The sequence below is a fragment of the Polyodon spathula genome, chromosome 11 (assembly GCF_017654505.1).
Source record: "Polyodon spathula isolate WHYD16114869_AA chromosome 11, ASM1765450v1, whole genome shotgun sequence".
Classification (NCBI taxonomy): Eukaryota; Metazoa; Chordata; class Actinopteri; order Acipenseriformes; family Polyodontidae; genus Polyodon; species Polyodon spathula.
The window spans coordinates 18,356,231-18,382,735 of NC_054544.1; the positions used below are offsets into that span (position 1 = coordinate 18,356,231).

A 26,505-nucleotide genomic window follows, 5' to 3' on the forward strand; every position below is an offset into this window, starting at 1 on the left:
TGATAAAGGCTTTATCTGTGCTTACAGTATGTTACCCCTGACTCCTACTAATCAGGAACCACACAATTTAATATACCACAACTCCTTTGCTTTTTACTGGGCAACAGTTTGTCCCAGTTACCATGGAAACAGTGAATATCCCAATTATTTGTTTTTTATGGTCTTGCTTGTAGATTTTTTATGCCTGTTGCATGGAAATTTGTTTTGTACTGAAAACTGAAAAACAAACTGTTCTGTAAAGCCATGTTTCTGAGCGTATTCCCATGTAGATTGGAAACACGTAGCTAGTCCTGGGTTGAACATAAAACAAACAGACTGTTGGGAAGGAACTTTAAAGTGATACAGACCACCCTGTAAAGTTTACAAGAAATTCCATATGTTACTTTTGCAATGTCCTGTGTTGCCTGTTCTATTTTTAAAGAGTGCTGATTTTTTTTTAATCGCACATCACCGGTTATAAATCGACTGGGGAATACATTTCTCCACATTTACTTGAGAGCATTTTGTAATGCTTTAAAACTAGTAGGGCTGACACTCTTGGCTGCCTTTTACTCTGTTGGAAGAAAACGTTTGCTGTAAACAGCAGTGATTGTTACAGTACAGTCGCAGAAGCTGCTAGCTGCTTTGCAGAACTCTCTGCGGTTATAACGGCAGAATGTTAATATCTTGCTGGAGGAGGGGATGTTTTTAGAATACAAATCCAACCTGGATTTTGACTGAAAGCAATGCTCCATGTGCAAATTATTTTTGTGAAATTTTAGGAAAAAACTGAATGTTACTGAAAAACAACCACAAAAACTACCTCTATTGACCACCTAACCCATCTTACTAGTTTTGTAACACTACTTTTTAACAAAACTGGTGTAAATTGTACCCTGAAGTACATAGACTTAATAGAGAGGCTGTTTTGTTACAGCTGCATGGTGAACACTGAACACATTTCTATGAATTGATCCTTCTGATCTTCCAGTTGCTTAATTGTCTGCTTCAACTGAGAGCTGGGGATTTGCAAAATTGGTTGGCAAAAAGCTATTTATCTTCCTCTATCCTTGTTCCTTACCAATTCAGTAATTCACTTTAATATCATCATTGTGCTTACATGTTACTGGCATGCACACAGTATCATCACTGGGCCCTCTGTTACTACAGACACTTCATTATGTAGCTTGTTCTAGATCCACACTGTTGCTTTGAAAGTCCCTTCCTGGGACCTTTTTACTTCATGTACCTTGGAAGTGATATGATACCAGGAAAAGGAAGTGCATTTAAAGTGTGTGCGGGAGGTTCTATTCACTTTCTTAAGCACAACCCCGACAAACTCAATTTCTAAGTCCCACTGAAATTAATCCAACAAGATCAAAACAGGATTTTACATGACCTGAAAAAAGGCATTACAAATAGATGAGCAATAGTTTGTTTTTTTTGGGGGGGGATTAGTGCATCATGTTATTAACGAACCAAAAAAAAAAAAGCCTGTTTGTGTTTTTCAACAGGAACTAAGAATGCATCGGTCTTTTGGGTCCTCAGAACTACGGTTATTGGTCTTAACAATCAGGAAAGAAAAGATGAGATTTAATCACATTCCCTTCATCCCACGCAAGTAAATCTGCTAGCCTGTACTTTTGTACCGCACGCTGTCCTTAGAATAACCATCGCTACAAACTGGGAGCTTGTTATCTTTCCTGTCTTCAAAAAGATTTAATGTATGGACTCTGGGAATATGAGTATTTATAATGAGGCGAAATGTTCTAAAGCAGTGATGTTGAACAGCGCCTGTCTGGCCAGATGACATTCACTGATGGTTTTTGCCTCTGCGTCTGTATTTAGAAGACTGTACCAAGTGATTCATCATTTACATTCAGAATAGAGCCACAGCTATTGAGATTGTTATTTCCGGATGCTCCCGTCTCTCTCTTTTCTTGTTCTCAAAACAGGTGAAACACTACAGTATGTTGGTTGTAAAATGTGATATTTCGCACCGTGCTTGTTCAGCGGTCCAGTATCAAACTAAAAGATTATAAAGCATTAACAAATTAAAGAAGTTCTTAATTCAGACTATTTTTTTTCTCCCCCTTCTAAGCCTTTTTAATGAATAATGTAGAATGATGATATTGGACTGATCAATTTTATCAAGTTTTTTTCTTCTGCAGCACACAGCTTTGTGTGTTGGAATTCTGTCAAGTAGACAGAGCTAATGCCTTCAACGATCCTCAAGTTTCACCTGGTGCCCTGTGCTATGTAGAAAATGTAAAGGGTTAAATTATTGAAATTGCCAATGAGAATGACATTGCATCATTACCGTGTTTTTAAAATGATCTCTGAATAAACAGGCACTGTATTAAAATTTCCAGTGGAATTAAAGGTTATGAATAAAGTTGCATGAACCTAGCTAGGTAATTCCTATTTTTAGAATAGGGAACAGCTTACTTCTTTGTTCTTACATAACACACACATGGTGTATACTACTTGTAAAAGTACCATATGATACAATATACACTGTATTATATACACCATGTAGAATACTATAACCCAATGCATTGCACCTTGTGTAACATACAGCACATATGCATGTATGTGTGTTATAGTCTGTGTGTATTACTTAGCTGTTTGCCTCAAATTTTGAAAAAACAAAACCAGAAAAAAAAACTGTAAGCTATTTGAATTATATTGCTTTGGTGCCCTGTGGAACTTGACTCTTATGTGTACATACACTGATGTTGTTGATGATGTCATGTTGTTGCCGTGACAGTAAGTAAATACATTGATACGGTAGTTACTTCCCTGTAGCTAGAACACACCCAATAGTGTTACATTTAGAAATGCAAACTCCTCAGGTACACAGGTAAGGAAACAGAAAGTAGGGACACACCAGGGGAAGTCAAGTTAAATTCAGTGGCCAGTAGTGCTGAAGGTGGTGTGTATTGCACTTCTTTATATGAACACCAATAATCCTAATACAAATTGGAAGAAGGCAGCATTTCAACAAACATCTTGTTGGCTTTTGATCTGATTGATTGGCGTCCTTCAGTTTGAATAGGGATCATCTGGTTTTTATTCCCTCACAGCTGCAGTGTGAATGTGATTGCCCTGATCTTTGTTGCTTGTTATTTGTTCTTGCCTTGCCTAATAGCAGGTCCCCATGGTAAGCACAGATTGCTCTGTAACATGTAAAAAAACGTGCTGCTAAACAGGTTTCGAAAGTTATTTTTGTACAACCTGCCAGCTGCCATCTGCATCGTACCCTATCATCTGTTTCCATGCCGTTTAGTTGCTGCATAGTCATCAATTGAATTCTTATGGGCTTTTATGTCTGCTATTGCAGTTATTCATTGCTAACCAGCTATCCTGATTAGCCAGGTGCTGGCAGTGTCTTATCCATGATAGGCTCCTTAAAGGTAAAAAATCTTTCTTGCCTTTCTGAAAATAAAGTATGCTTAAGGTGCAAAATGTATTAATTTTCTTGCTTTGTAGTTGGTATATTTTTGATATCTTTTTCTGTACAGTACTTTTTGTTTTTTTTGCTTTTTGTTGGTAAGAATTTATGAGAATTCTCAGTTGCTTGGAATATTCCGTAATATCGTAATGTTGCAAGTGTGAAAGGCTGTGTTTGGTAGCAGTGGTGATTTAAAGCCTCCTCTGTACAGGGCAGGCCTTTGCAGTTTGTAGTCATTGAATGACCTTGAGTGAACACTGGTTGGTTGTAATCGTTGGGGAAGTGGGTATGAATGGAACACTGGCCTTCAAACGTGTAAATTCTGTACCCCTTAGGACATGAAGGGCTTCATCAGTGATCCGCTGTTGCTTAGATCAATTAAAATACCCCCCCCCCCCCCCCCCCCCCCCCCCGCCCTTTTTTTTTTGTGTGGTGTGGTTTTTTTTTGGTGTGTTTTTAAAAGCATAGAAATCCAGCAACCGTATGAAGCCAGGTATGAATGCGGTTGTGAAGAAATTGAGCCATGTAGTACTGTCTTCACATTGTAGATCTTGCGTTTCCATATGTGAATGATGCATACATTATGATAGTGTGTTTTAATTTTTTTTTTATAACATTTGCAAATCTATTTGAGCATATTTCATTGCTGATCATGAAGGAATGCTGTCGACATTAAAAACTTGCAAATTGTTGGGAAAGCAGAGGAATGGCTACTGTAAACTGTGTTCCTCTAGTTGCATAATTGCTAAAGAGTAAAATAATGAATTGACATTTGGAGTCGTACAACCTCCCTTAGTCTACTTGAGCTGGAGTGACCCCATGGAGAGTGTGATGGTGGATGTGAATGAATGACCCTTCGCTAGCAGGTGAGCAGGTGATGTATCAGGGAAAGAAAGCCAGCTGCCACATGCTATCTGGAGCAGGGTAGAGAAATGAATGGTTACTACCCCAAATGTCCTTGAAACAGCAGTTATGAAAAGTTCTGTTCGTGCATTACAGTAACTCGGTGGCTCCCAACTTTTTCAATGTAGGGACCACCTTGGGGTTCAGATTTTTCTCACGGACCACTTGCCACACATTTTTTCACATCAGTATTTTGAAACTAATTTGTATGTGTGTATATGTACATAAAGTATTTGTATAACATACCTGACCATGAGATTCCTGGGCTTGAATCTTCCTGACCAGGTTGGCAAGGAATGTTGTCATTTTGCGCATTGAAAGTTGCTGCTGGCAAAGTTCCCATTTCTTTTGTTTAGATAAGGTGGGTGGGAAGCTATTTAAAAAAAAATAAATAAATAAATAAATGATCAGAGTGTACATGATGGTACTTGCCACTTGTGGTGGGATGTGATGTTTAAACTGGGTTGGCGGTGCACAGTCAATAGGATCTATAGCATTTTGATTAAATATGACGGCGTCAGAACAGACTGTACACTGTTTCCAGAAGTAATGTTAGAAATTTCGTTTTGACATATAGTCTTGAGAGAAACCTGGCTGAATAAACCCATATAATAACATGGAGCTGAAATCGATCATTCACACTACGGTACAGTTAACAAGTCAAGCTACAAATACAGCCTCTTTTTGTTTCACATTAACTTCTATTACAAGTGCAGCTAACCTCTCCAAAACTGTATGGAAATAATAAGACATACACTAAATCTGTGGTTTTAGTGTGTGTTTTTTTTATCAGTTATTTTTTATTTAGTCATTCCAACCGGGTTAGGAATATTCAATGCAGTGCGCTACTTTTATGCGAAGCTAAAAGGCTGGGACAGCCACAAAAAAAAAAAGTCTAATTTTGACAAGATAAATGTGCCTTCATAATGTGTAATTTTATTTAGTTGGTATTTGTTTTTCATTGGAAAGCTGTTTCAGTTAATAGCGGCTTTGAAGGTGATGCTTGGTATTGCATCAAAGGGAGCTGTAATTTTAATTTATAAACACTCCTGTAATGAAACAAAAAAACAGATAAAGGGGAAATACAGACTACATACGTATCCTTATAATTATATATGGCGTGTTAAAGCTGTTTGTTGTGCTGCTTAGTAGTAGCACAACATGTGATTGTGTAGAAATCTTTTTTTTTTTTTTTTTTTTTTTTTTTTTTTTTTTACAAGATCTGTGTAATCGAATTTTGGGAGTTGTTTGCGGACCACCTGGAGCCCACCATCTCCTGATATTAAACATTTTGCTGTAATAATATGACTATTCAAAGAAATCGATTTTAAGAGCAGTTCCTGGTCCTAGCTGGTTTGCATATAGAGGTTCCCATGTACTTCATTTGAAAAGGGACTATTTTGGTCTTGAAACTTAGAAATTGGCTTTTGGTTTTAAAGATTTTTTTTAAAAGATGGAGAATGTTACACGATGTGTTGCATTTGAGGCAAGAATGGATAACTTTCATTCACATGGTCCAATAATAACCATAGCAGCACATTTTCTAGCTGTTGAGAGCTGTTGTTTTGGGACGTACAGCAGATGGTATTTTGAGGGCGAATGTAGAATACAAAGAGTTGATTTAATTTAGGCCTCAGGGTTTTAAGGAGTTCATTGTTTTAAGGAGGGCAGAGTGTATGTACACAATGATAACAAGGTGTTTATTGTGTGACAAAAAAAAAAAAAAAAACACCACTGTTTTCTTTGTACAGTCACATACAGAGAGCACTAAGCGACTTCCAGTTGTGGAGTGGGAAGAAACCTTGAAAGTTCTCGACACTTGCCAAAGCTGAGTAATTCAGAGCACAAGGAGGCTGACTGCTGCAGTAGGAAAAAAAAGCCAAACAAAGATCTGCATTATTCATTGACTAATTAATTACCATTGAAGGCCCATAAGGTCACACCTGTTCAGTTGCAGGCTGGGATACAGAACACGTCGTAGTCTTCCCCCTGTTTCCTGAAATGGACGCAGCTTTTACATGTCAGAATACATATTGGAGAATCCATCTGAATAACAAATTATTCAGTCACGTGAGGAGGGAGTCCATTTAAGCCAAAGTGTGTGTTACGTATTGCGTGTTTACTTTTTTAAATTGCCCAACTCATTCCTTTTGAAGCTGGCAATTACCTTGTCTGTCCTGTTTTCTCACAAATCAGTGATGAATGAAACTGAATGAAAGTTTGAATTGCAAAGACAGCCAGCCACTATATCTTGTTCTCAATCAACAGGCTGTGTAACTCACAAACCAGGTGCCGGAATGCATTCCATAGCCCATTTGTATTGTAGCTATAATACAGACAGGCTTAATATTTAGAATAGGAGAGTGACTTCATTTTTTTTTAATGCACACATTTCTTTTGACGATACAGTAAAATGTCAGATCTCTGACAGCCTGGCCACGTTTGTTATGGCACTGTATCTCATATCCTGTATTGGTCTCCGTTGAGTGAGCGAGTTCAATTCGAAGGTCAAGGGCAAGTCAAGTCTTATTTATTTATTTCAAATGAAGTATATAAAGTGGACGGCTCCGAAGCTAATGCATCTATTATTAGAGCGTGTGTGTGTTGGAGACTTGGGACCTGCAAGGATGTCTACCTCTCTCTTCAAAGCAGATTCAGCAGCTCAGTGGTGTGCAGAGCCCCGGGGGGAATGTGGAGATTTGAATGCGGAATCTGACTTTTATATATGTGTTTCTAAATATGATTGAATTCCTCTTCTGTGAATTTTAAGATGGAAGCTCCCAGATCTCGCCCACTTTATGTTTTTGGCAGGGCAAGTTCAACGTTCAATCCCACAGCGAATATAGAAGGTCCCTCCTGGTGTGCCACAGTGAAAATTACAACAGTGCTTGGTTATAGTAAAGTCTTTTCAATTAACATAGTTAGAATTTAAAAGAAAATGTGGATTGTCAGAAATCTCACCTACTCTTTTTTTATTAATATATATGCTCTGAGCACACTCTTAAACTCGGGGGAGACGTTCAAGGAGAACATAAAGATGGCAAATCCTGCTTTTAAGAGCCAACACCAAATCCTGCTTTGAGGTGCCAAAGAACAAGCTTTATCTTTTGAAGGTCTAATGCCCTTCCAGAATTATACTGTGTGTCTGAGACAAACATTTAATTATTTCACTTTTAAACTCTACAGTACCTCTGTTTATTACTGCAGTAAAATCTTTATATAAACTAAACATGTATATTCTTTGGTTTAATTGATATTGTAATGTCTAAAAGAAACTTTTAGTTGGAGAAATTGAACTAATGTTTTCATTGATTTAATTAAATTAATATTATTTCAAATGTGTCTAAACAATATATTTACAATATTGTCAACAACATGCTTCTTTTATAATAAACTTTTACTATGTTCTTTCAACAGTTTAACTTTAAATGGCATTATAAGATGTATTCTAATTGAGTTATTTCAGTATAACAGTTGCTCTTAGAAATGGTAATAATATTTTACTGAAGTTTGTATTCCTTTAGTAAGTTTACCGTTAGTTACAGTTTATACTATTTTTAAATTTTATTTCTTCTTTTAAATACAGCATTCTAATAGCTGTATTATTGTAATCTAAATAAAAGATTTACTTCTAACTCAGGGGCTCCTTTTAGATCAAGCCTTAATACTTTTTTCAAATAAGATACATGACTGCCCAGTCATTTAAACTATACATTGGTTTAGCTCCCAGAAATATAGCAGCAGTTCTAAGACTTGGTGTTGTTGATTCAATTATTCTGTTTTCATCACTTTAGAATACTTGCTTTGAAATCAGAGACCGTCTTTAAATCACTCACTCCTTTCTTTAAATAAGGCTTGACTATAAGTCTGCTCCTTGAACCGGTTACCCTGTACACTCATTTTTGAAGTCTTTTTTTTTTAGTTTTTCCATTACAAGATTTTTTTTTATTAATTTTCTACTTTAAACCTGTGCACTAACAGAACATGTATATATTTATTTCATAGTGTAGTGACTAATAGTACATCATATTATTTAAGTCAATACATGTTCGTTTAGATCATCCGATTCATGTCTAAGAAATCAGCATGTTCCCAGCAAGATTCGGGCTCTACAAACACATTATAGTCATTATAGTATTTGTTGCAGTTTCACAAATGTTCAATTTGTTTCCCAAAGATCAGCCTGCTTCCAGTAGCTGTGACAGTCTTTAAAAGCCTGATACCTGCAAAAATTTAAATCTTGTTAGCTGGGCTCCCATTTCTATAATCAGTGGGCAAACACATTTTCACGGAATCTGGTCCATCAAAGAACCGCACACCCTTGCAACTGAGGCCTTCCATGTAAAAAGATCTAATGACTTATAGCACAAAAGGGGCGTGCCAGAACCATCTTTGTAAAGAAATCCTGATTTGATAACAAATATTGACCGGATGTACTGTATATACAGTAACATGTTTAGAAAACATAATTTTTTTTATTAACTTAAAAGCAACCCTATTTCCTACTGTATAGAATTCATTTTATTTTGTAAAGAAACCTACAGCATACTGTATTGGGGCTCGCAAGAGGGTATTCCTGTCCAATCTCTCTCCTCCAAGAAACATCTATTTTTTTTTTTTTTTTTAAAACTGAATTACTTCAGAATCTAGTTACAATACCCTCCCATGCTTCTGTGCCTTCCAAGTTTCATAGATCTGTTTTGAATAGTTTTTAACCACCTTGCAGGGAGACCCACCTGAGTCCCAAAGTGCAGAGCCCTACTGTATTCCTCTAAGCCGATTACAGCACAGTGAGGTAACTAATACAGTAATTGGTATTTTTAAAAATTCAAATTTAATTGAGTTAGTGCAGAGTCCTATTTTAACTAAGTGTGCATACTGTGTATTTAAAAGGCTATTTACATTTAAGAGACCCAACTACTTTTCTCTCTGCTCAGATTCACATTATTGCAACCACCATCCATTCCTGTAGCCTATGGTAGAATAATCTGACTGTTCAAGGATCGTCTGAGACGCGTGAAGATAAATGTTTTTATTTAGAGATGCTGATCTCTTAAATTGCTTTCTGTGCTGTCCTTAAAAAAAAAAAAAAAAAAAAAAAAAAAAAATTTAAATTAAAAATAAAAAAGCAGCAGGACTTTGTGAATCTTGAAGTCTTGCATGATTTGAATTAACAGGATTTTAAGTATATGCGTCTGTTTTTGACATTTAATTTAATTGATTTCATGACAAAAGCCGTGCTTTGACAAAACAACTGTGGATAATGGTAATGATGGGCCTTGTACAATGACTGCTATATCTTTTAATTTATTGACCAACAACCTGCAATATGTAGATTTTAAAGATTTACACTGTGCAAATGAATTATCTGTTCTCAAATCTTGGGTTTGGAAGTGCTGTCATATCCAAAGACAGACGTGTCGTTCAACAAATGAGAGGATGCTGGCGTGTGTTTTGCTGCCTCTCCTCACAATAATACTTTTCTGGTGTTAACTTTCTATCATTATTTTTAACATTTATTTTTAAACTTTTATATTGTAATATTTTTAGATCTTTTACTTTTTATTTAATTTGAGTTTGTCTGAGCGTCTCAGTTTGTCTGGTTACCAGGAATTCGCAGCGTGGCTGTTTGCGATTGTAAACTTTTCAGCATATTCTTTATATTGAACGCCCATGGACTGGATCCCATGAACTGGATTCCTGCCCTGTTTCCTGCCTGCTTACCTTCTTGCTTGCCTGCCTGTTAATCTCTGCTGTGAGTCTGCTGCTGTAGGTGCTGTGTTGTTGTCTGTGCCTTGACTCTCTTTGCTGCCAGTTTGCTCTGCTCCTTTTGAACTGCTTCTCTGCAACATGTGGGGCTGGATTTCTTCGGTTCCACTAAAACGGCATTGGATTTCTGAGTCGGCTGAAGTTCTGTGACTGGTCTGTACAATGATACATACCTGCTGTTTATATCTGATAATTATGATCACTTACTCTGTTTCAAAGTTACTGAGTTTTCAACCCTTCACGGCTATTTATGCCTAGAAGTGGTTTGTATGACACACCTAGTGGTCTGGGTATTCTGCGCCGGCGCTCATATTTACAGAGGCTGTGGACGTGGACTTATTTATCGTGCTATCACTAAAGACAGTATCCGCACTTTAAGGTCGTAGCAATCCAAATGTGTATCACAGAGACGTGCTCTGGATTTCAGTTCCTCGCGTTCCATTCCAAAACACCAAGCAACAATGCCACACTCACCCCCCCTCCCCGACAAGAAACTGTGCCAGGTTTGCTCTTTTTTAATACTCATTTCTTGAACAGTAAGACTTTACTTCTCAGTGACTTTATTTCGGAAAAGAAACTGGACTTTCTATGTTGACTTGGGGGAACGGAGACTGAAACACGTGTTCTCCAAAACACGATCCTGCTAATCTCTCATTTCTCGCACTGCGGATCCACAGCGAAGCCATCAGTGCCGGAGGACAACACAGATCTGAATGGCTCTGTTGCAGACCTGCAGGTGCCTTATCAGCTACAGGGATCGCTGGTGTGCAGTGAACCGTGGATTGCCCTGCCGACCTAAGCCCTCCCTACCTGGGTGGTGCTCGGCCAATTCCGGGTGTCTTCCCCTGGGAACCCCTAGTCACGGTTGGCAATGACATAGCCTGGATTTGAACCTGCGATCTCTAGGCTATAGTGCGCATCCTGCATTCCACTGAGTGTTTTGGCTTTTAAACTAAAAGGCTCACATCCTTTACTCATTATTCTTATTTACCATCCTCCCAAATCTAGCTCTGCATTCCTATCTGAACTATCTGAGCTCCTTAATGTAGTCTGTCTAACAGCTAGTGGTATTTTATTATTAGGTGATTTTAATCTGCATGTTGATCCCCCTGACTGCAACCTGATTTTTTGGCAACCATTGATAGTCTTGGCTTCACACAGCACGTTAACTTCTCAACGCATAGCCATGGCCATACACTTTGATTTAGTTTGCACATATGGTTTGGGGATTTCCGAATTAGAAGGCATTGATCTGGGCCTCTGATCACAAGGCTATACTACTAAATACGGGTATTCCACTGCCTCCTCATAATAGCAAACGTATCATAGCCTTTCACAATCTTAACTCTGTTACCCCAGCTAGTCTGTCTGAGGCACTTACAAAAAAAATGCCGCTTTGCATAGAACAGCATCATTTACTTGATGATTTAGTCAATTATTAAAATGACACGTTAATGTCTATTCTTGACTGTTTAGTTCCTGTTTAAACTAGGACAGTCTCTTTTTCTCATTCATCCCCCTGGTATACTACAGAACTTCATACCATGAAAGCAGCAGGATGCCTGCCTGAACCGTTGAGGAGGAAGACTGGGATAACTGTTCATGCACAGGCCTGTAAACAGCATCTACTGGCATACAGGGATGCTCTTGAGGCTGCTAGATCCACCTACTATGCTAATCTAATTGAGGGTGGCAGAAGTAATTCTAGAACCTTGTTCCCCATCGTTAATAAATTACTTGATCCAACAAAAAAATTCTGTTCCGTCTTCTACTGAACAGTGTAATTTAATTCTTACTCTTTCAGAAAAATACATTTTAACATGAAGAACCAGTTTCTAGCTTTCCCCTGTTTAACTACTGCTGCACTTAAAGTGGGCAGTCTAGCTGATGTTGCTGTGTCTTCTACTGCTTCCATGGTGACCAGGTTTTCTCACTTCCTCACTATTGATAGTGTTTATGAGAACTAAAATGAGAACTGCTACTTCTCCCCCTGGATCCTATCCCTAGCACTCTTGTTAAGCCTTGCACTCTAACATCTGGAAGTGTGCCCTCTGCCTTAAAAGTTGCTGCTGTCACTCCTGTGTTAAAGAAGCCTGGGCTGGATTATAGACCAGTATCCAACTTGCCTTTTCTGGTAAATTCTGGAATGGGTGATCACATCACAATTAGAGCTATGACATCTAATGAGCTGTTTGAACCATTCCAGTGTAGGTTTAGAGCTAAGCACAGTACTGAAACAGCCCTTGTGAAGGTAACAGATGATTTCAGGATCTCTCAGTATATGTCTTCTGCTGGATTTAAGTGTAGCTTTTGATACTGTTACTCGTGATATTTTGCTGGAACACATGGAAAATGTTTTGGGTATCACTGGCACATCTCTTTGTTGGTTCAGGTCATATCTCTCTAGTAGGAAGCAATTTGTTATCTGAGGAAACTCTAAGTCTGATACTGCCCCAGTTACACAAGGTGTCCCCCAGAGCTCTGTTCTGGGACCATTATTATTTAGTGTATACATGCTTCCACTTGGCCAGATTATTCAACGTCATGGTCGTGGCTTTCATTTTTATGCCGACGACACAGATCTACCTACACACTAAACCCAGCACTGATGTGGCTAACACTCCTCTACTCGGTTGTCTCTCTGATATCAAGCACTGGATGCAGCTTCATTTCTTAAAGTTAAATTGTGACGAGACTGAGGTTCTGCTAATTGGCTCCCAACAAGGACATTGATTTTAGTTTGGCTGTGGAAGGCACTGATATTAGAGCTTCACCTCAAGTGCGAAACTTGGGAATTATTTTCAATTCTACCTTATCATTTGAAGCTCATGTTAGAAATACACCCACCCTTTGTTATATATTGCGGATTCTGATATATTGCGGTCCTGGAGTTGACTCCCCATTTTTACAGTCTTTAGCTACAACACACATAGGCAATTTCCCTTAGAATTACTGTTTGTTTTATTTTGTACTGCACATCACAAACTGAAATATACAGAACAATTAAAAAGAAAGCATTACTATCCTACTGTTATCATATACTCACACATTGCACAGTAACACAAAGCAAATTAAATATCTAAAAGCAATTTTTTAAGCACTGCACTAGCAAAAGTCACAGGGTGGTGACGTCGGCTCCCAAGCAACAAGCCTTCTATGTTGAGAATAGATTACTTCAATCCAGCTGTTTGATAATTTGAGAAAGGAGAGGAAGATTCATGAAATTAATTGGAGACTTAAGTTGATGAGAAGCAGTTACCCTCCACAGTATGAACTAAAGCAGTGTGCTGCTTTTTATATGAAAAATGAGAAAAAGTGTGTAGCGTAGAGGATTTATTCTGGACCCTGACGCTAACGATAAAACGAGGGAGTGGTTGTACAGTATTTATTAGCCCATTTGTTTTTCTATCGGTCTCTCGCTAGACCCTCGATTATATAGCTGATTTGTATTGGACCCCGACACCCCCGATATATCGAGTGGGTGGTCTACAACTAAAGAGTCATTCTTTCATTGCCCGGTTAAGATCATTTTTGTCCTCGTCTTCTGCTGAGAAATTAATTTCAGGCATTCATCACCTCAAGATTGGACTACTGCAATGCTCTTTTGACTGAGGGTTCTGCTAAAGTATTAAATAGGCTTCAGTACGTGCAGAATTCTGCAGCCTAGGTTTTAACTCATACCCCTTTTTGTGAGCACCCAACACCTGTACTTTATAAACTGCACTGGCTCCCTGTGAGGTATCGGGTTGACTACAAAATTCTGCTCCTTACCTATAAGACCTTAAATGGTGCTGCCCCTGTTTGTTTGAGGGATTTATTGCAAGAGTACATTCCAGCACACAATTTAAGATCCATGGATGCCAGATGTCTTATACAACCTAGGACTAGGCTCTGTACTATGGGAGAACAGACCAAGCTTTTTGTAGTGACTATGGAACATGCTGCCCAGGTCTTCCAGATTCTGAGTCTATGGATACTTTTAAATCTCCCATAAAGACACACCTTTTTAAGAGCTTTTGCTGATGTATTGTTGTTCTTATACGGTGCTGTGGGTCTGAGAAAAGCGCACCATAAATAAAATGTATTGTTATTATATATAACATTTCTTGGTCCATAGCATCCAACACTAACACTTGTAATTAAAGATTCAAAATGTTATTAACAGATGCCTGTTTACTATTTTGCTAGACAAGATTGATCCTAACTGTAGGGAAGATGCTTTTTCTAATGATATAATTAACAGGTGTATGTGAAGTGCATTCCTAGCATACCATTAAACTGAAGCTCTTACCTCTACAGAGTGTTGAACAGATCAGTCTGTGTGCGCGGCCAGCGAGATGTTAATAATTAAGTAGCTGGCACATCAACACAGTCTAGAAGAGATGAAGACTGGAGTATTTTTGCTCTCTATCTTGGGCAGGACCTTGTACTGTAGACCAATACTGTACATGTAATATTAATGGAGAGCAGTGATGCATTTCATACAATTTCTTTAAAGGCAAGAAGTTAACAAAATTTTCTCTATAGAAAATGAACCTCTTAATTAAAGAGTGAACTGTACTGTTTTTTTTTTTTTTTATATAGCGCTTTGCAGAAATTTCAGAAGCCACGTGTTATTCACTGAAATGAACATTTATTTTTAGTTTCTATATTAAAGCAATAGTCCCTGTGATTGGGGATATAGAGCAGTGGAGGCAGCGTACAGTACAGAATGTCTGGTTTTATATTTTTAGTTTATTAATAACCGCTTATACAAACTTGATATGAACTTTTCTTTTACATAATATCTGGAGCGTCTCTTGAATCTAGGCCATGGCAATTACTCCTCAGAATTAAAGTATAACTGGATATGCCAGCAGTCTGCACAACAGAAAGTCCTGGGATTGGGATGGGCACGCTAGGTAAATGAGAATTCACTGCAAGCTCACAGAGCACATTGAAATAACTCTTTCTACTGGAGAGCACTGAGCACCTTTTTAAGTGTTGCTGTAATCATAAGATTTTGCCTTTTTTTTAATTTGATTACATTACTCTCGCCTCCCCCTTTTCCACATTTAACACTAAACAGATATGCTTGATCTGTGGAAATAAATGAGTAAATAATAGCGTCTGTAATGAAATGTAATTTAAGCAGTGCTTTGCAATGCAGCTGAAAAGCTAACTGTTACAATGTGCTTGTATGCTGATACAGCTAAGGCTAAGTCAACATTCAACCAGCACAGATATTTCCAGCCCTTGTCCCCAAGTACCCCAAACTTTTCGGGTTTGTGTTTGGTCCAGCATTATTATTAGTTTCAGACATGCATTGTTTTTCGGTGCACACGCAGCAACAACAGACACAACCTTTGATTCATTCTGTCTATGCAGTTTGAATGGCGTGACACAAATAGCATCACATTTGGATGAACATGTAGTGTATCAATGTATATACAGGAGCATCTATTCTCAATGATGGTTAATATATAGCTTGATTTGCAGCCAGTGAAGTGCAAACTCCCTAAACGACAAGCAGACCCATGAACATGCCTGGTCAAGTCGTTTTGTGAGCAGTCCAGTGTAAAGATCCCTGGATCAGATGCTCTCTGCACAGACTGACATGTGTTTTTTTCAGTATTCCCCCCACCAGACACAGCTTGCTTTATGGAATTTAAAGAAAAGGCTTTTTTTCTTTTTTTTTGACAGAGATGCTTTGGTGAAACAGGGTTAATCAGTAAATGCACAGGGGTGTAAGCAGATAAACCCTTACAACATAGCCATTAGATGTTTAATAGGATTTTCCTGTGCGTAAGCCATTTGGATCCGCACAAGGTCTTGCTCTATTGTGGATTTGTATATTCAAAGTAATTGTAAAAACAGACTGTCTGAAGCTATTTAAGTTTATTGAATGGGATGACTAGGAAATAAATGAAACATAACAATTTTTCAATGTAACGTACACTCCATTTATCTTTTTTTTTAATAAAGTAAAACATGCTGCACTGTAATTCAAAAGGGATCAATGCACACTGGCACTCAACAGGAACACTCTTTAGTATTATCTTATTAAAACAGAAGCTGCTGCATTCTATTTCCCTGTTTTAGTAACAATCTTTTATATTGCCTCTGCAGACTCCTCACCCAAAGGATATCGTACATGCGAGTGTTTTGGCTTTTGATTCAGTTAGTCAATGAGTTCTGTGTTCCTGATCTGTATGCTTCTCTTACCAAAACTGAGTTCCAGCTGGAGACGGCTGCTGTGATTTGCTTACCTCTTATTGGGGTTAACCTTTCATAGCAAGTGTAAATCTAATCATCATCTTCTTCCTTCCTTCCTTCCTTCCTTAGGTATCCCTGAAGATCGACAGATGTGTCACAGAGAGACCTGCTGGATTCAATCACAAGAGAACTGATTTCCTGAGAGTAAGGTAAAAACTTGACACTTTAAAATCTCGTTGAAATAGTCTTTATTTTTCCTGCATTCTACTGTCCTAGGTATATTGTACACGGAGCATACCTAGTGGCTGAAAGCAAAGTTAAAGAGCTATTCAGCACGGTACCCTGTCAGTAAATAGACCCTTAAAAATTAATTTTCATACCTCTCATGTGCTTTAGTGCCAGCAGGCCACTGTGCTGCAATTAAGGCATGAGTAGTTTCATATAGTAAGGTCAAATGGTGCTTTAATCGCACTTTCTGTACTTATCAGTTTTGTGTTTTCCTTTTACTCAATAAATGACATTTATTTTTATATTGCATGCTTTTTAAACTGGAATGTATAAGGGCATATACTTTTTTTGTGAGAAATTCGGTGTCCTTTCAAATTGCAAAAAGTGCCTGGCTGTCCAGATAAACCACTGTGTACCATGAAATTCTTTTGAAGGATGCTTTCTGGATTTCCATTTAGAGACGTCCCAAGGCTTTCTATAAAATGCGTTTTGGCAAGAGATATTTTCACATTACGTTTCGTTAGCCATCCCTCCAGCTCAAGATGCCTCTTTTTTTGAAAGGTTACATACTTTACCTACTCTGGCTGTTGGCAGGGGTAAGCAACCTCCGCTGTTCCAATGCAATATAACACAATACCGTGCAATACAATTCACATTTCTGTAGCGCCTTTCATTACAAGGATCCCAAAGTGCTTCACACACAAAATTAACAAATAAACCATTAAATTGAAAACTGTGTAATGCAAAATTTTATAAAATTGGAATTCAAAAAATATGAAAATTGTTTAATTTGAAAAAGTAAGACACAAAGCCAGTTTGTAAAAATAGAACAATTTTAAAACTGCCTAAAAAATTAATAAACCTTTTAATAAAAATAAAATTTAAAAAAAGACAAAGAAAATGCAGTTTTGATTTGTGGCAGACTAGGGGGAGAAATGTAGTCCAGCTGGGGCTAAAGAACTACATCCTCCAGAATACCACGGGAGGGAGCCAATGAGGTTCACCTGGCTTTAACATTTAATGAATGTCACCTGCCTGTAATTAGCAGGCAGGTATATGAGGGACAAAATGTTTGTTCAGGGCAGTCTGTATGAGAAGAGGAGACTGTCAGCATAAAGACCCAGGTACTGTGTGAACCCGAGGGTTATTTAAATGTTAAACCTGTGTGTGTAACAGTGTTTGTGTAAACGGCTTAGGCATCCGAGGTTGTTAGAATCTGAAGTAAAAAGTTTAGCGTAGAACTCCATGTGTTTTTTGTTTTTGATTATTATTTCTGTAAATAATAAAAATGGCACGAAAGTACTTAAAACCTGGATCTAATAAAAAAGGGCTCTCGAACCTTAAAACAAATAAAATCCTTCAGAGAGTCTAAAATTAGCAGGGCTTTGTTGTTTCAACCAATTCCTTAATCATATAATTGACCCTGCAAAACATCAGTTAAATACAGCTCTGGCTGCTTGGAAAGAAGTTCTGCTGTTGAATGGAGGAGCCCAAGTTGCCTCCCCCTGTTTGTTTTTTACAGTGCATATTTTATATTACTAGGTAAAGGGATAGAGGGGAGAAACAGAATCACTTAGAATCATTGCAGACACCTTAAAACAGTAAGAGGCATGTAAAGCTGTAAATGATATTTTAAGCTACGCTTTCAGTGAGGTTTTTTAGGTGTCAGCGTATGGGTTTATCAGCCACCATTTGATCCGAGGTCAAACCCACAAGGGGAAGTTGCTGCTCCATTCACAGTGACTCCTGTGAAATGGTGAATATACAGTAAGCCTCTAAAGGGATTTTGAAAAGGGGTGTCGGGTGACTACTGTACTGTAGGTACTAAAATAAAAAAGCTAGTTTGTAAAAAAGAATAAAATTGAAATAAAAAGTTTTGTGTGTGTTTTCTAAACTGTTATGGGCAAGAAGAACACAATACCAAAACAGAAAATGGACTTTAGCCGAGTATTATACCCTCAAGTGCAGGCGAGTAGTAGCGCTGTGCAGTGTACAAGGCCAGCTTAGTATGGGTTGCTAATTTGCCTAATAGTTCCATTTATTACTCGTGGAGGGTTTTGCTCAATGCCATTATCCACGAAACAAACAGGCACTTCATTCAAAATTATGAAATTTCAGGCTGTTCGTTTTGCTCAGAATTTGTTAGTTTTGTTGAAAGATGAATTTTTTTAAGAAAATACTAATTTATCATTGATGTGTTAAAATAGAAGTTGTTCTACGTTTACCCTACTCGCCAGGAATACCGTTATCCTTTAAATCAGGGGTCTCCAGTCCTGGTCCTGGGGGGCTGGTGTCCTTCCTAGTTTTTGTTCCAACTGTACCCTAAATTACTTGGTTGGTCCAATTAAATGCTTATTTGAAGCTTAATTGGTCCAATTACGTAATCTAGGGTACAGTTGGAACAAAAAACAGGAGGGACACCAGCCCTCCAGGACCAGGATTGGAGACGTCTGCTTTAAATCATGAAGAGAAGTTTATCCAGAACTATAGCACTCCATTGTAGAGTAAGTACTTTGACAAATGTTTCAACTAGAAGTCTTTCTCAATTTTCTTTAGATCTGACTAATTTAAAAAGTAAAATGCCAGGTGTAATTATATTTTAATATCTGTTTAAGTATCAAGATCCATCACTGTTGAGATCATTTGAATAGAGCACACTGTTTTCAAAGAGGGGTGGAATTATAGGTGCACTTTTATCATTTTAGTACTGGCCTTATTACAGAAATTTCACCTTGCTCAGACACTGCAAAAGTGACTTTGTGAAACATGGTAAATATCCACAGCAGTAAGTAATGATTCTGAACATATCGTGGGGTAATAATGATAATAGTAATAATAATGAAACTTACAGGGTAGGAAGTAAAGTATTGCTTAAAGTAGAGCATGTAACTGGGAAAACGATGCAGCACTTGTTCTCAGAAATGCAGCCTACAGGACAGAGTGTCTGTGATTTTGCAGTATAAGTTAGTTTATAGAGTTCCATAAGGTAAGTCATTCATCCATGTTGCCAGTCAGGGCTTAACTTAATTGGTTGTTGTTGATTCAGCACTTCCTTGGTGAAGGCCACGCACTGTGGTTATGAGGCACAGAGCAGAGAAAAGGTATCCAATGTTATAAAGGCCATAGTGTTGGCTAAAGCTAGGTGGTGTGATATTTGCTGAACAGCTCTCCCCATTAGTTGCTGGGTCAGATTGATGTTCAACTTACAGTTAAAGAAATAAGCCTGCAGAATTGAGCCTTGTGAAACTTTTTGCCTATACAGAACGGTCTTCACGTTATCTAGTTGCTAGGTTACCTAATTGCTATTATATGCAGATTTCGTTTAAGATTCAATTGGGCCAGAATAAAAGTTCAAAACATTGGTTTTGAAGAACTCCTAGGTCCCTTCAAGTGGAAATGGGTTGATGATTACATATTAAAAAGCTTCGTAAGTTTGTGTCAGTGTGCATCATTTCTGAATGTTCTTAAAGTGGCACTTAATTGCTAAAACAGAGATCGGAGGCAACATGATTTCCTACTAGAGTGCTGTCGATTTTATTGTTTTTCATGGTGGGTGTGTGTAGGAGGGAATATGATGTCTTGTGTTTGGAACTTGTATGTAGGTCCAATAAAGAGTACCAACAATAGCCCAAACAGTTTCTTCATATTTTTCATCTCTAGGCCAATACAGCTAGCACTAACTGCAGTCTGTGTGCTTCCACAGATTTAACCGGAATTTGCATTAATCTGAGCCACTGACAGCCACTGTCATACCCTGTTTATCAGCATGGCAGAGCTGATTTCAGGCTATTAAATATGATTTTTATATAACAAATGACGTCAGCGCAATAAACTACCACACGCGGAGCATGGGCTGGTGCGTGCAGCTCTAAAATTGATCTAAAAAATGTAATTTAAAAGTGTATATTTATAAGCTCTATAACTGCTAGTGCTGCACAAACAGATTTGTTCAGATTTAGTCGCACTTGGTATGGCTAAAAAATTATCAATAATCTCCACAGGTGAGGGTCATTGATGTTGATTGGGCTAATTTTACCATTTCAAGTAAATCAAGTGATGAAACAGCTGCTTGTTTGTGTGAGTTGCTGTTCTCTAGAGAGTCTAAGGAAAGCAGCGATCAACACAGACCCAAGCAGCTGCTGCTTCACTTGTTTCACTTTGAATGATAAATCGGCCTAATAACTCTTATTTGATTGTCAGCACATGATTTCTGTGAGAGTTCAATCAGAATAATCAAATGATCAGTTAGTGCAGCACTAATACCTGTTCTTCCTATTGTGCAGTGGTTAAATGATGCTCACTGTGAGTGTAGTAGCTAAACATTTACAGTAACTGTATGAGTCTAATCTTCTAGAAAAGTCAATATGGGAGTCATGAAACCCAGCACATGGTTTCTTTTAATTTATGAAAAACTGACACTGGTTCATTACAAGAGATGTCTATGTGAAGTAATGTATTTCTTCTGAATACATGTTCTCTGGATGCATTGGTTGTTCAGTACGCTGTATGCTTCAGTACTTCCTGCTGTGATGAAGCAAGGAATCAGAAGTGAGAAGTTTTAAGCCTTTCTAATGCATTTGGCAATGAAGAGAGCGTCACGGTGGGGAAGATTGGCAAAGGCTTTTTTTTTTCAGGTTGTACTTTGCTGTTTTGGGGGAGGAAAAAAAAAGTGTTTAATAGCTAAAAAGTCCAACACCTGTAAATACGATGCGGAAAGCTGCTCGGCAAGACTATGCACTTGCAAAGGTTGGGCACTGTTCTTACAAAGAGGGATGAAACCTCCTCAAGTTTACACAGCTGACTCTGTTATTTTCTTAATAGGTCAACACAATGTTTTTTTTTTTTTTTTCCCATGTCTTTTAGCCATTGATGATGTAAAGATACTCAGAAAAACTGCAGGATTGTGGCTCTCCAGGACCAGGATTGGCCACCCCTGTACTAGTCCTTCACAAAAGATTCAGTTACACCTAATATTAAACAATGTACTAATATAGTGGCACATAAGGTAATTGTTGAATTTTTGGTAGATCGCCACAAGTCAACACAAAGGGTTTGCTAATACAATTGGGGCCATCACAAATCCTTATCTGGCTGCATCACGTGCAGTTAAACCCTAAAGCAGTATGGGTTATTGAAGCAGGTCTGTGGTTGCACAGTTCAGTGTACTGTGGCGTGTGAGGATTGTTAAGCTTTTAAGTGGCTCCCTGCACAGTTGTATTATTTGTTGTTTGTGCAGTCACTTGTTGGCTTGATTTGAAGTGTGTGTGTGATCTTTGGCTGAGACCGCGAGTCTCATTACAGCAGCTGCTGCACCTGTCTTCACTGAGTTTTGTACAATGGTTTGACACTGAGCCCCCTGAAGCACGACTGTCTCTTTTGTTCCCTAGGTATCTCAGCAGTTGAATCTGTAAGAAGATGCTGGAACCAGACAGAGGTGTGGTGGAGGAATGGCTCTCAGAATTCAAGGTAAGGAGAGTGTGCGGCTTTTAAAAGTTTTATAATGTATACCACTAGTTCTAATAAAACGGCTCCCTATAGACATGCTAATCTGTACTCCGGTAATCCTAATTTACCTAAATATCAACCGTGCTGTCATCATGGAATTCTTGCTGATAGAAGCTTTACAAACCCAACTTTAATATCATAATTCTGTGACAAGCATGTGAAATTTTCACTTTGTATGTTTGTTTGTTTTTATTCAAAGGGTTGTTACTGATTTTAAATATAAGCATCAAAAACATCAAACCATGAGTAGACACCTTTGCTGTAGTATTTTTATTTGAAAGCAAGTGATTTATTTGGGAATTCACCTTTTTAAAATGCCACCAGAGACACTGATACAAATATACAGAAACTCACCCAGTCTAACCTGTTGTTGTTGTTGTTGTCGTCCTTCCAGGCATTGCCTGAATCTCAAGTTTCCAGTTACGCAGCAACGGTTCATCAGAAGAAAAAACTTGTTCCTGCTCTTTATAAAGTCATCCAGGATTCTGGCAATGAGGTATGAGGTGGTAACTACTAGTAAGACAAAGAGCACTGCTCTTAAAAAGGAATTCCTAAAAATGAATTAAATCAATTTTACTGAGGTGTCACTTATGTAGGATAATTTGCATATAGCATTGAAGCCCATAGGTGAAGCATTGTATCTCTGAATCCTTCGCAACACTAATATGCTTCCCCACCTCACTTAGACTTTTCAGTGAGGTTTTTTTTTTTTTTTTTTTTTTTTTTTTTTTTTGCTGGAATGGTTTGCAAGCATGGCCAATAATCTAAGCAGTAAAACAATATAGAATCCAGCAGAACATGCATATGGTTATAGGATATCTTCAACGTGCTCCACTCTGGCCTCTGCATCAGTATGTTACTGTGAGCTGAATTTACACTGTAGTATGTGATATAATGTTAATTAGTGTGCTTATTGGGGAATCCAAGATCATGGAAATATTGATCAGAAGGGTATGAGCCAAACCTTGTTAAAACTCAATGTATTATCCTACTTTTTCTGTGTGTTCAGCACAAACCTTCTGTCAAGCTCATCTTTGGAGTCTCATTCAGGGTTTGTGCTTGTTTCACAAGTTAGTAAGAAACAGCTTTTACTAACTGTATGCTTTACGGTACAACAGCAAGGCCAAAGTGCATCAAAATAGTAAGTTAATTTGTACAAAGCATTTCTAAAAGGGAGCATGACAAGCTTTTGGTAGGAACTTTCAACGTTTAAAAAATGCAGTGACTGTATTCATAACCTCGTTTTATATTGTTTAGCAAGAGGAGCTGAGAACATGGATTTGGTTTAAATGTGCTTCCCAATTTCATTTCTTTTCACATTTGACTGTTGAACATTTTGTATTATTTCTGTAGACAGATTATTGCTCATTGTGATCGATGAAACCAGACGGTGTTTTTATAAAATCATCCGTACAAAAATGAGTTGGTCTGCTGTCTTGACAGGAGTAATTTCTCCCAGACTTCTTCACAGGTCTGCAGTGTTGAAAGAGTTCCATTTACTTAACGCACAACCTATAGAAGATCTGTCGATTTCTACATGTCTTTCCTTCAGTTAAACTAAAGTGCTTGTTCTTTTACAGTGCGTTTCAGTTGTACTGTGTTAAGTGGGTTCTAACCCCATATTCCTAAGTCTATCTCCATGTGAATGCACACCCAAGGTCAAGATGCCTAGCCAGAGTGGATTTACCCTTGAGAAATCTTCATATCGATTTCTTAAGCTTTTCCACACAGGGACTGTAACTGCGACAGAACTTCAAACCTGCAGCAGCTTGTTATAGAGAGTGTGGGGGATTAGTCGGAAACTGTCAATACAAAATTGTTTATTTCCTTATTTTTATTCCCTAGAAATGTTTGCTTCATAGAAGTCTGTTAACAAAAGCATGTCCTTGAATGCAGGAAAAATCCAGTGTTGAGATGATTAAAATGTACACTGGCTGTATCTTTCTGCTTATAAGCACTGGGTCCCGCACTGCAGTCTTCATAAGGCTTAAACGCTGAAGGATTGTACAGATCTCAAAGGGATTGAGCTTCACTTCTAGCTTGATAACACATTATTTTGATCCTAGTAAATAAAAAAAAAAAAAAAGCAGCCAAGAGATTTCAGTTGAAGATTTTAAAATCGTAAACTATGATGGTAGGTGACGTTAAACCAAGCCACAGCTTTCACATGTAGCAGAGAGGTGGACAAGGGGGTATAAAAATAAGTATTGTTGGCAGTTATAAATACGTGAAATAGCCTGCGAGGTGAAGTAGTAGCATCTAAAGCAGTAGGAGCATTCAAAAGCAATTTGATTCTGTCCTGTTCAATCAGATCCTCTTAGTAAGATTTAATGGAATGCTTGGAAGAGACTAGCCTTGATTGGCTGAGGGGCTTCCTTTCTTTCTTTTTCTTTCTTTTTGATACCAAAGCCAACTATTAGATATAATAGATGGAATAACATTCCAAATCTGTACAAGCAAGCAGCCTACATTATATTAACTAATAACTGAAAATGGATTTATGCCATAATAGCTGTATATATTGTGTATTGCATTTGGTATTCATAACTAGCCTACCAACCGAGAAACAGGGCTGACGGGTGAGTTGGTGAAATTGTAAAGAGAGAAATAAGCAATTGCCTTTTCGGTTACAAAGCTAAAATAATAATACACCTTGGCTCCAGTGTATCACCATTCCTTATGTAGTGGGCTTGCCTTCTATGGTTTGAAAAACTGTGTGTCTTGTTTTGACCCTCGGTCATATTGATGATGCAATCAGTCTCAGGAAGAACAAGTGAAACAGCTCCCGAGCAGAAGCACTTGAAAAGTTTTGAAACGGCAGTTCTTTGTGTTACTCCAAATTATGTTTTACTTTAACAAAAATATAATTTTTCATCATTATGTTGCTTTCACAACTTAACATTTGAGACCAGCGTAAAGAATGACAGTACACCAAAGGAAAGGACAGTGTAATTGTGGATAAGTGTCAAATGCAATAAGGCATGGCTCTGCAGGATGATTTGGATGCCTTGTTACTAATGTTTGAGAGCTAACATGCTGGTTTCTTTGTCCACAGCTCCTGGAGCCAATGTGCCACCAGCTGTTTGAGCTCTACCGGAGTTCTGAAGTAAAGCTCAAGAGGTTTACACTGCAGTTCCTTCCAGAGCTGGTCTGGGTTTACCTCAGAGTCACCGCCAGCAGGGACCGCCAGAGCAACGGCTGCATTGAGGCGCTTCTGCTGGGCATTTACAACCTGGTGGGTGTCCTGAGCACTGAGGGACTTGGTGAAGGGCTGTGGCTGGCAGGACACTGGGGTGTGGTAGGGTGGGGCTGACCCTCAGTTATCCGGCTGATGAACTGATATTTATCATTATTTATCTTTTGGAGTCTGGGTAGTATTTTGCATGCAGGATTTCAAGGCTTAATCTACAGGTTGTGACTTCAAAGGTATACCCTACTTTGCATGATGTTTTGTTTTAAACCAAATCATTTACCTAAACTGTCAGCAGACCTACAGTAAAAAAAAAAAAAAAAAAAAAAAAGGTCCTGGACAGATACATCAGAATATCAAAATATCAGACTACTAGTGCAGTCTAGAAAAAACTCAGTGCCATCCTGGGGTTTGAAGGAAAGGCACATCATGGTACTATGTTTAGGCTGTATTTAGATTTTGCAACAAAATAAGGTAGCAACTAAAAATTGGACACTCATTAGGTAACTTCTTCCCGCAAAGCAATTTGTACAGACTGATTTCTGTCGACCTCCTAACTTAAGCTGTCCCAATTCAAACTCATCTGACTACTCTGTCGACTACTGCAGAGGAAAACCTAAGAGATATGAACTCCATCCTTTCCTCCATCCCAGACAGAAACAAACCAGAAGGTGTCTAGTTTGTTACCAGTTGTAGTGATGGTTTTATGAAAGTCAATATGACTTTCAACCATGAATTTAGGGTGAAACGTTTCAGGATAATATTTCTGAACAGTTTGTTCTTGTTCAGTTCTCCAATGACCTGAACAAAGCCCCAGCTACCAGGATTGCTTGGGCTAAGTTGAGGTACAGCTGCAGGTTCATCCACAGCTGCTCTTGTTTCCTGTTCCTACTCCCGATGGGATGTCTGTGACTGACAAGGTGGATTAGTAGATTGTTAAACAGAAAATGGGTTGAGAAATAAGAAGTTGATTTGATCACTGTATACCCTGCCGGGATAAACCTGATTTGAATTTATTTATTTTTTTTTTTTTTTAAAAAAAAAGCATTTTACAGTAGCAGGAAGTCCACCTGAATTTCATTAACCATTTATTTTTTGGGATAACCCTGGGATAAGCAAGGATAGCTGGGTGATGTCATTCAGGGTGATCCTCCAGTGTGGCTGTAGGTGGCTTACCCTTTACCAGCTGGTGATATCAACCCCTTAGCTGTAAAATGGTCCCTGAAAAGCCTGCACAAGGTTCGAAAAGAAGAGAGTATGCAGGCTATTTAATCTGTCTCTC

At 38.2% G+C, this 26,505-nt stretch overlaps 1 protein-coding gene across 1 annotated transcript in view; it reads left to right on the top strand.

Annotated features, from left to right (window-relative positions):
• Nucleotides 1-26,505, top strand: part of LOC121323225 (protein FAM126B-like) — a 64,952-nt gene that overhangs the window by 7,278 nt on the left and 31,169 nt on the right. Inside the window, exons 3-6 of the mRNA XM_041264145.1 lie at nucleotides 16,430-16,509; nucleotides 21,916-21,994; nucleotides 22,428-22,529; nucleotides 25,089-25,268. Of these exons, the coding sequence (XP_041120079.1) occupies nucleotides 21,944-21,994; nucleotides 22,428-22,529; nucleotides 25,089-25,268 (333 nt within the window). The 5' untranslated portion in view covers nucleotides 16,430-16,509; nucleotides 21,916-21,943. The remainder of the gene's footprint in view (nucleotides 1-16,429; nucleotides 16,510-21,915; nucleotides 21,995-22,427; nucleotides 22,530-25,088; nucleotides 25,269-26,505) is intronic.